Genomic DNA, 10794 nt, shown 5'->3' on the forward strand with positions numbered 1-10794 from the left:
AAATGGGCCATACCCGGCGATTTCTGGGGGGGGGGGGGGGGGCACTTTTACTATCAGTCGGTCCTTTGTCAATCCCGTGCCCTCCTTCCCAAGGCTCTGGCTGCGCTCCTGATAGTGCGACTGTGTCGACAGTGAAGTTACGTGCGCATTATGAAACCCTAAAAACGCCCGCATTGCGTCAATCCGTTCTGGGCATAAAACTATGCGCTTGATACCAGCGGGAGGGAATTAAAGAGAGCATGCCACCTTCTTTGTATATTCCCATTTCTGTCTGGTTATTCGGTTAGGAACGAGTTTTGGAAAGGACTTGGGGAGGGAGAGGTAGAGCAGGAGAAAGTGACACAACTATCCTTCAAAACGCCAACGAATGGGTTTTCATTCGTTGACGCTTTTGAAGGAATTCGGCCAGCTTTCTTCCGGGAAAACCTGTAGGTGTGGCTCCAGCCCCTCACCCGCACCCCAAAACTGAATATAAGACTACGCCCCTGTGTTAAGCATTAGGAGCTCAAATTTTGCACGCCTAGTAATCGACCTTCAATATACCAGTACGTTAAACGACACTGTAGAGGAAAGATTCATCATATTACCAGCACTCGGCGTTTCAAGCCTGTGCTTATCATAGCAGATTTGTCATCATAAGCACTCACTAGGGGCTCGTAGACTTGATGCCGGCTTATGTCGCCTTGAACTTTTCATCCTTTGAATGTTTATTTTTATTTACATCCCTGCTGACTTTAATCCCCATCAACTCTGAGTCCGTAGGCCTTTTTAATAATATTATTCCCCGTTTGAATTTTCCAGTTCGGCATTTTTCCGATTCATATTTTAACCACGTTAAAGTTTAACCACTTTTATCCAGTCAGAAAGTCTTCTTTATGACATTTAACTTGCTCCAAGTTGGCTTCTGCTCTTTTTGGTTTTTTTGCCTTTCAACTTTTTTGTTCAATTTTCATCCCCTCAAATTGTTGTCCGAACACTGAAGGGTCGGGCACCGCAGGGAATCGAACCGTATACCTCTAGTTTGCTAGAAACGGTCTACTACTAGTTTATCCATCCCTCCATCTAGTCGATCGCCGAAGTGACAGTACGTCACGACATGACGCAGTTTGCTGATCTTAACTGAGACCAAAAACTTAACAAGCCCAAGTGATAGCCAGTGCGCTTCAATGCCCGTTAGAGCTCACTAGACACCTGCGCAGCACAACTGAGCTCCAGAATCCATCGCCGGTGCCCCAGCAAGGCATTCCTATGTAACGAGGTGCTTGCCGAGACAGATATGTCCACATCATTGCAGCTCCCATGATTGGTCGGCCGACGCAAATGAACCCATCAGTCTGCTACCGCTCTGGGGCCTCGATCTGCCATCCCGCTGACGTCCGTCAATATTTCTGACACGCACAGCCACGTCTGAGCGGCTACGGTAAGAACGGAACGGTCGGATTATTGGCTCCGTCTTTTTAACTCTATCTCTGCTTATGCATTATTAGATTCCAATAATGCAACCATGGAATTATTCCTAGTTGGGAAAAATGAAGAAACAAATAGATTACGACATTTTTCCTGGAAGATGGCAGTAAGACTGCCGCTACCAAATCAGACAGATCATGCGCAACATCGCTTCGTGAGTCAAATCTCGCTGCGAAGTGAGTAAGGGCGCGGATGTAAATGAGGGGTGCTGCACGCCGTTAGCTCCGGCAGGTTTGTGGTTATTTCGAAGTAACCCACCGTTACACAAGTTTGCAGTTGTTGAGCTGCTATTTCTGCATCATGGCTTCGGTAGCCAACGCTAATTCGCCCGCCCACGCTCCAAATCAGAATCAAGATGCTAATGGAAGCCAGCAGGGGCATCAACAGAGCTGGAGAGAGAGGGTAAGTCAGACAGTCTTGCTACATGGAGTATGTTTGCTGCATCATTATTTTGGGAATGCCACTTTGATGCAGGTATTGAAGTGGCATGTGCATCTCATCCTGTCATCCTGTCCAAGATACATCTCATCCTGTTTGAGATGTGTGTTGATAAAAGGACTATGATTAAACAAATGGTTAAATAGTATAGGTACTATGTTCAGTTTTATGGTGTATATGCTGAAATTCTCTTAGTATGCACATTTAGGATTTATTGTTTTTTTTGGTACATGTGATGTATTTCCCAGGTTATACCATTCTCAATGCATTTGTTTTTTGGCATGCCATAAATGTAAGCAAAAGATGGCTAGTTATGCAAATGCACTTGTGAGACATGGAGCAAATGAGTTCAAGAAATTAGAAGTATTTCCCCATTGAAAGTAAGTATTCCTGATAGTTTTGCCTGAAAAGGCTGGAATAAAAATGAGTGATAAGGATGAATCTGTACAAATTCAGCAGGTGGCTGAAGGCTTTGGGACACATGCAATGAGCTGCACTTGGTGGCATCATATCGCTGATGCAGCTGGTATGTCCTCAAACAAATATTCTCTGCTTGAAAAGTCCAGTGAAACCCAAAACCACATATTCAAACCTCTGAATTATTATTTCTAGCACTTCAGAACCATTAGGATTTTGTGCATTGGCAAATGCTGTGGGGAGATGGATCATGCTGGGCATGGCTTGACATAGTTTAGATTCATCAAAATATAGGTGTTTTCTATTGGTGTTATCATATTGACAGTCAGCACCTGTGCTTAAAATGCTTGGATCTGCCCCAAGCATGTCCATTATAGCAGTCCTCCCTACAATATACTGGCTGCTCTTTGAAACACAAAAAGTTAGACAAATCATCTTTTAACAGTGGTGATGGTTGCAAGCTAAGCTAAGCTAAGCTACCCTAACCTAACCTAATCTATACTAACCTAACCTAACCAAGAATAGACCAGAACCTAAGCTAACCTAACCTAATTAACCTACTAACCTAACCTAACATAACTAACCTAACATAACCTAATGTAACCTAGCCTAACCTAATCTCCCCACCCTATATCCCCTTGAACCCAGCGTCCCATTGGCGTCCACGTTCCATGCCATATATAGGTACGGTATAGTGAGCTTTTATTTAGCTGCCATGTTCTCATTTTGCTTTACATTCCCCACCCAATCCCCCTGCAACCCATTGTCCCGTTGGCGTCGAGGATCAAATTTCATGGATTCTTGTTACCTTGGCCCCTACATTTTTATGGTTCTTGATGCTGCTTGATACACAGTAATGTTGTGACCGCTCGCAGTAATGGTGTCGCGGCTGCTGTGTGTGTGCGGCGCTCGGGAGCTCGCCATCGTAGTAATAAAAATTTGAAGGTAAGAGCTTGAATCTACCTGTTTTGTGATTATTTATGATATGTCCTTGCCTTTAACACGACAAATGGTGTACAATGATTTTTTCTAACGTTAGGTGGGAAAGTACACCCTGACCGTGCGATGATGATACTTGCTATTTCTTTTTACTCCCTATTGTACATGATGTATGTTACCCTGCACTGTAGGCAAATTGTCATTAATTGCAAAGCCCATTTTGATGCTTTGAGCTTCACTGAAGGTATGCACACCTTGAAATAATCTTTGATGCATTGCAGTTGTTAACATTTTGGTAAGTTCTCATTCACAGGCAGACTCTTTATAAACAACTTGTTTCCTGAGGTCAACAAGCCTACCAAACATCTATTTTTAGGTGACAATATGGTCAGTTTCTGTGAATCTGGAGCAGTGGATGATGTCATGCTTTTTACAAAACATTCAGTATTTGTCTGCCTTTAATTGGATAAGTTTGGCTTAAGCATGAAGCAGTACTTCCAGACACACCAACATTCAAGGTAATATTTTTGATATTGTAGGCCATGCTAGCCATAACATACAAGAAAGTCAGCTGAAGCAAAATAGCACAACAATGGGGGTAGCCATATTATGCTGTGTGTATTAATGTTGCTAGAAGGTTTTTGAAATAAAGTGCAGAAAGACATAGAGCTCTTTGGTAGAATGCATCCCTTTAAGCATCAGAAACAACAATTTATTTCAATATCCTACACAGCTGATTCATGACTCCTAAGGAAAGGGGAAGTGAGTTCTGGATCTTCCACCCATAAAATGCTATTTAGTACCTTCAGTTATTTGGTCTGTAGCATTCTAGTCTGGCTGGCTCATGTGTAGCGGAACCACAATGGGATGCCAGTGTCACATCATGCCAAACTGGTCTGCTGATTACTCTTTTGCACTTGCCAACCCAGTTGTTAACTGGGTGAAGGGGTATCCAAATTTGGAATTGGCCAATGTTTTGACAAGTTAAAACACATTTAAGTTTGCATAAGTTTTAGTCTGAAGACAGTTAACCTTTCTGGGCTAGAACTGGGAATCAGTTGGCTCAAAAATACACATGGTTAACAACGGATGCTCACTTGGTGGCTGCAGGCATGCCACAGAGCAATTGCAATGTGCAGTGCCATATATTTGGTGACTATCAAGCCATCACTGTCAGCCTGCCTCTCTGCCTGCAGGCGTTCATCTCCGAGCTGCCGTCGGACTTCCTGTGCCCGGATGGCGAGCCGGCGGCACCGGCGGGTGGTCCGGCCGCGCCCGGCGCCGGCTCCCAGCAGGAGGAGATGGACCGGCAGGCGGCGCTGGCACTGCAGCGCCACTACAGCCGACGCGCGCCCACCATGCAGACAGCCGCCGGCCGGCTCAACCTCACCATCGCGCAGGTGTGACGGCCCCCTGGCGCGTGCGCCGCTAGGAGTGCGGTGTGGACGTTGTCAGGCATGGCGGGCGTTCTCGCCATTGGCCAGACATGGGGCCAAACATGCTGTTTCATATGGACGAATGAGCCTTGTCTTTGCACAGGTTCGGAGATGAACATCGCCATTGCTGGGGTAGGAAGGGGCCGCCGTCATTGCACAGTCACAAGTACGGGCATGGGCGTTACGGTTGCACAGCCATAGGGCTGAACTCGGCGTGGCGGGCCGTGTGTGAAGGGTGGCCTCCCCAGAGCGGTGACGTCATCACCGCACAGGCATGTGTCAGGCGACCTCGCCGTGACGGGTGGACCGATGAGGCGGTCACGCAGCAGGCATGATGGACCACTGTGGTGCGGTGCGCCAGCCTGAAGCTGTCATTCGCTGCCGGTCGCAGTGGAGTGGGCGGCACTCGAGCTTCCCGTTACGTGACACACGACGACACGCGAGACACGTGGCAGTAATTACTTTGCAATGCGGCAGTGAGAAGATGCTGCTGTTCACACACGTCTGTCCACTCTGTCCCTCGCGCTGTGCCATAAGTCGACAGGTGGACCGTTCTGAATGGAATGTGGGTAGGGGTCAGATGCGGACGCCAGAGGATGTAGTGCGACTGAACGGTCCTCTCTACTTCCCAATGCTCCTCTCCACCACCCAATAACTTCCCATCGTCCAGCCCCGTATGCTCCTCCCCACCACCTAGCACATCTCCCCACCATCCAACGCTCCTCTCCGCCATCCAGCACATCTCACCACCACCCAACACTCCTTCCCAGCATCAACATTCCTCCCCACTATCCACCCAGCATTCCTCCCACCATCGACACTCCTCCCCACCACCCAACACTCCTCCCCACCATCCAACACTCCTCCCCACCATCCAACGCTCCTTCCCACCATCCAACATTCCACCCCAGCGCCCAACACTCCTGCCCACCACCCAGCATTCCTTCCACCATCAACACTTCTCCCCATCACCCAACACTCCTCTCCACCCCCCAACTCTCCTGCCCACCACCCAACACTCCTCCCCACCATCCAACACTCCTTCCTGCCATCCAGCACTCCCCCACCCCACCGCCCAGCATTCCTCCCACCATCAACACTCCACCCCACCACCCAACACTCCTCTCCACCACCCAACACTCCTCCCCACCACCCGCCACGGCCACCCGACGCAGTCCCCGCCACCGCCCACAGCTTCAGGCCAGCCGGCACGGCCGGCGCTGACGGCGTGCTGACGGCGGCGGTTGCCCTCAGGCTAAGCTGACCAAGAACTACGGCTTGACGCGGATGGACCCGTACGTGCGGTTGCGGCTGGGCCACTGCGTGTACGAGACGCAGACCTGCTACAACGGCGCCACCAACCCCCGCTGGAACAAGGCCGTCATGTGGTGAGTGTGGCGTGTGCCGCCTGTGACGCGCCGTTTGGGTCTAAGGCTTCACAGCAGTTGTCCGGAAGAGAATTATTAAATAGAGAGAAAGGGAGAAACTGATGGGTGTGTCTGACATTACAGTGTGCCAGATCATGATCATGATCCCAGATGCAGCTGATGACCACACGCTGCTTACGACGCCGGCCAGACAGATGTTCCGCGGGCTGGTGCCTGCACACACGGACTCTGGCTCCATCATGCACGATGCAGGCTAACTCACGTTTGGTGGGTCTGGGATGCCAACGATGGGGGCTCTACTCTCTACGTCGGCCTGGATTGAGACGCGTCTCAGTCGTGCGACTCCGCCTCTGGAGGATCGTCCCGCGGGATCTACTCGTCTGGGGCGCCCCTCCCCCCCATGAAGGGACATTTCCTCCTGGGATCGGCCGCAGTCCTCCCAGTATCAACATGGAGCTACTGATCGCAGTGCCGTAGACAGATGCCGGTTCCCAATGCGCGCTGGCACCATCCGGCCAGGGACTTGGTCTTTGGCCAAAGGAGGGCGGCTGCGCATTGCGGGAGCGAGACGATCCGCGGCGCGGTGCCGACTCGCGCATGGGAAAGACCCCAATTATGTGTTTCTCAGCTACGCCCAATAGAGGGCCTCGGGGCCTTGTTCCTCTTAGTCGACCGCCCCTCCCCCGCAAATGAGGTATCAACCTGTGGCATCACAGGTAAGTGCGTCATATGCAGCTATGAAGAATGTTAGCTATGCTCAAATACGGACAACAGTAGAAACAGTTGATTGGATCCATGGAGACATTTACAGCACAGCTATGGCGAACTGGGATATCATTTAAGTGGACAGTTTTTGACGGGTTATGTGGTCAAAAACATCATCGTCCATCACTCTACTCACGTGCGGTCGACAGCCGTACTTTTACCCGTCAACAACGACTGTCAAAACGCGTTGGCCGTGGCTAGGCATTGAGATATAAACAACCGCGACTTACCGCACACACTGCCTCTCGGCCAAGCAATGAAGGGGCTTCAGAAGTGACGTCAGAAGGAAGCCAAGTAACGACGTCGAGGGTCGAATGGACTTACTTCAAGTCGTGAACGGGCTTTCAATTGCCAATTTTGAACGGGTCCCTGGGGTGTGGCTCGAGCTGAAGGCGTACGGGGGCGGCTGGCGGGTCTGCTCTTGGAAGCACACGAGGCGTCACCGCTATCCTGCTATCACTGCGACCGGCCGGGACGTATCGCGCAAAAGGCAAGAGCAGGAGGTCGGCAAGAGCGTGCGCGCTGGGAATCGGCAGGTGACGGCAGCTCTTTCATCACGGAGTGACGGGTAGCCGGTGGCATGTTGTGCCTGTGTACAAAGTTTGGTGCTGCTACGAATACATTTGCTTATAAGCTCGCAAGGAGTGTCAAAATCACCACTGCGCACCCGTTAGGCACTCGACCTGCTGCCTGCGTTGTCCATAACGGCGGCCTTACCTCAGCCGGTGTCCCAGAGCCGCTGGTTCGTCCCTGTTGCCGCCGGCGGGCGGGCAGGCACGCAGCTTGTGCGGACGTGCTGCCTTGTCGGGCGGCTGGGGAGGCGGCGGCGGTGCACAAAGTGGGACCGGGGCGCGCGGTGCTCATGGCCCGGCTGGCGAGAGCGGCGGAATCCCGGCATTGTGGCGCAGCGTTATCCTGTGCCGCGATAAAGGCTGGCGAGATGAAGGCGGCGCTTCGTGTCATGTTACAGGCTGCTGTGGGCATGTGCTAGCTGGCCACAGGGTCAGACACGGTTGTTGCTTAGCATAAGTGTGCGGCCAAAATGTCGTCAGTTGCTTTGGTTTAAATGACATCGTCGTACGCGTGTAGCCGCTGCTTGTCTCCGGCCGTTATGAGATGGCGGGAATTTTCGCTATGTGTGTTGTCTGTGACGCATTTGTCACTGTCTCCAAGCGCCGCGAGCAGCTTGCACAAGAACTGCAGTTTTTGGCGGCGCGACGTCCGGCCATTAATCTCGTTTAGCCGTAAGACGGCGCTTCTCAGATTTCTGGAGAGCCGTGTCTCGATAACAGCACGCCGCGTAGGCGAGAAAGCTGGCGCAGCACAACGCCGCAGCTTAATGGCGGACGCTTGTACGCTGGCGCAGGCTCTAAGTGCTGGAGGCACCCAGCGGTGTTCGTTGTCCATGTATCAACCCGGCGTTCGGTCGTCGCTAAATAGTGCCCGCGTCGCGGTGACGTCACACGATGACGTCATGGGATGCCGGTTCATCCACCGCACGGTCGTTATCGGGACCCGTCGTCCGATGCCGCGCAAGGCCGTTGCGGCGTCTGAGCTCGCTCTATCACCCAGGGGCTGATCCTTCTCCCTCCGGCGACTGCCGCTGCCGTCGCCCCCACACACGCGCCCACGTGCCGCCGTCCGCTTGCCGAACTGACGCCGCTGGCTGCCGGCACTCGCGCTCGTCCGCGCGTGCCACCTCCCCCCCCCCCTTCCCTGTGGCCCGCAGTTCCCCTGTCTGGTGTGTTGACCCGCCTGCGGTGTCCGATCGCGGGGAGCGGCGCCCTGCGTGCTGCGGGCGGCTCCGCCTGATCCCTTCGCAGGGATCGGCGCTCTGTGTGCTGCGGGCGGCTTCGCCTGATCCCTTCGCAGGGAGCGGCGCTCTGTGTGCTGCGGGCGGCTCCGCCTGATCCCTTCGCAGGGAGCGGCGCCCTGTGTGCTGCGGGCGGCTCCGCCTGATCCCTGCGCCGTCGCCGGGGAGATATTCTGGTCACGGGCACCGCCTGGACGGCCGCGTCAATTACGCCGCACCGCGGCGGCGCGGCCGGCTCCTGCTCTTCCCGGCGGCGCTCACGACGGGGGCCGTTGCCACTCGGAGACTACCGGCTGCTGTTCGTGGCCTCGCTGTGGGCTAGTCCTTCCTCCGTGGAGTAGTCCCCCTCTGTGAACTAGTCCCCCTCTGTGGAGTAGTCCCCCTCTGTGGGCTAGTCCCTCCTCCGTGGAGTAGTCCCCCTCTGTGGAGTAGTCCCCCTCTGTGGGCTAGTCCCTCCTCCGTGGACTAGTCCCCCTCTGTGGAGTAGTCCCCCTCTGTGGGCTAGTCCCTCCTCCGTAGAGTAGTCCCCCTCTGTAGAGTAGTCCCCCTCCGTTGAGTGCCGCTGCTGCGCGCCGAGGCGTCGTCCAGTACCGAGCCGACTGACGTTCGCCGTCCCGCGGGACTCACATTGCGTACACCTCCCTCCCCATCTATCCCGAATCGCCGTTCATTTCCGTCGTGCCCCCCCCCCCCCCACACCCCCGAGGTTTTTACTGTGTCGACGCTCTCCTTCGACTCGTTTGGTGTCCATCCTGCGTCTTTCCCCGAGTGTCATCCCGTGTCGGCCCTCTCTCAGGTTTGGCGGCTCGCCGCGGTGGTGACGTGGCCCGTGTCTCTGTCGGCAGTTACGTACCCCACGGCGTTACATCCCTGCACCTGGAGGTGTACGACGAATGCTCCTTCACCGACGACCAGCTGGTGGCGCAGGCAACCATCCAGGTACGTGCCGGATCGGGCAACAATCCAGATGCGTGCCGGATCAGGCAACCATCCATATACGTGCCTGACCAGGCAACCATCCAGGTAATTGCTGAACCAGGCAACCATCTAGGTACGTGTCTAGTGAGGTGTCTAGTCAGGTGTTGATCCAGGTACGTACCCGAGCAGACAGCCAGTCAGGTACTTGCCTGAGGACCTAACAACGATTTCGTCACAGTTTCATTCGTTCTGAATCGTACTTATCGGCATTTTGATGAAAACGACAACGATCACAGCCTGTACCCGTTCACACTTAACTCCCGCCCATTCCTTGTGGACTAAGTAGAATCCGCTGCAGATTCTGCAGCCATCAGCTGCTGTGAACTAGATGTGTCATTATCAAACCAGCAGGCCCGCAAGGTGCGGGTAAAAAGGAAATAGAAGCCCGAAAGTGGTACCCCATTGGCCTCCCTGCTGGGGTTGCGTTGGACGCGGTTCGCTCGCAGACGCCCAATCGTGCGCGCGCGTCCCTGAGTGTCCGTTCTAGACGGCGTACCTCTATCGATATTCTGCATCTACGTTAGCTGCGGTTGTATAATATGCAGTCGTTTTTGGTCAAGGTGGGTACATTAAGCTTGCCAATTAAAGGTGTACCGTAGTGATATTGATCTTCCATCGCTCCGACATCCTAGAGCTCGCATTTGTCGGTCTATGGGACACTTCACAGCTGTTCAGCGCGGCTCGGTTCGCTGTCGCACCTTGCGTCGCTCTTGAGGTGCCAGGATTGGCCTGCGCTTGACAGGCTCAGCCCGGGCGACCTGATCCGGTATGTGCCAGGCTGCACGCGCTTATGGATCGCCAGCTGCGTTGGGTTCGGTGTGCCAAGGCTGCGCAGTACCTCTCCCGCCACTGTTGCGGCACAGACAGAACGCACGACAGCGGCCTGCGTTTACCGATTTTATACCGATGACGTGGTTCCTGGTCTACCCGCCTAGTTACCTTCCCTGTTCGCCTTCATAGTTCCTTGTTACCTAGCGGACCCACGAAAGACCACTTGCATGTATTTCTAACAGTACTAATTTTACGAAGCTTCACTTGGGCCAGCCAATGCCGCTTTCGTCTTGGCTCTAGAATGTTTGACTTTCGAGATAACTCGGGGGCGTGGGCGGGACTGTGACTATGGACTGTGGGGTCATTGTGTGACGAGGCCAAG

General features: G+C 53.5%; 1 protein-coding gene across 1 annotated transcript in view; it reads left to right on the forward strand.

The window, feature by feature from the left end:
- Window positions 1–1606: 1606 nt before the first annotated feature.
- The window catches only part of LOC119107701 (toll-interacting protein B), a 32763-nt gene continuing 23575 nt past the window's right edge, over window positions 1607–10794 (forward strand). The window contains exons 1-4 of the mRNA XM_037231239.1: window positions 1607–1869; window positions 4458–4661; window positions 5952–6085; window positions 9509–9602. Coding sequence (XP_037087134.1) covers window positions 1768–1869; window positions 4458–4661; window positions 5952–6085; window positions 9509–9602 — 534 coding nt within the window. The 5' untranslated portion in view covers window positions 1607–1767. The remainder of the gene's footprint in view (window positions 1870–4457; window positions 4662–5951; window positions 6086–9508; window positions 9603–10794) is intronic.

The sequence above is a fragment of the Pollicipes pollicipes genome, unplaced genomic scaffold (genome assembly GCF_011947565.3).
Source record: "Pollicipes pollicipes isolate AB1234 unplaced genomic scaffold, Ppol_2.1 Scaffold_6686;HRSCAF=7923_pilon_pilon_pilon, whole genome shotgun sequence".
Classification (NCBI taxonomy): domain Eukaryota; kingdom Metazoa; phylum Arthropoda; class Thecostraca; order Pollicipedomorpha; family Pollicipedidae; genus Pollicipes; species Pollicipes pollicipes.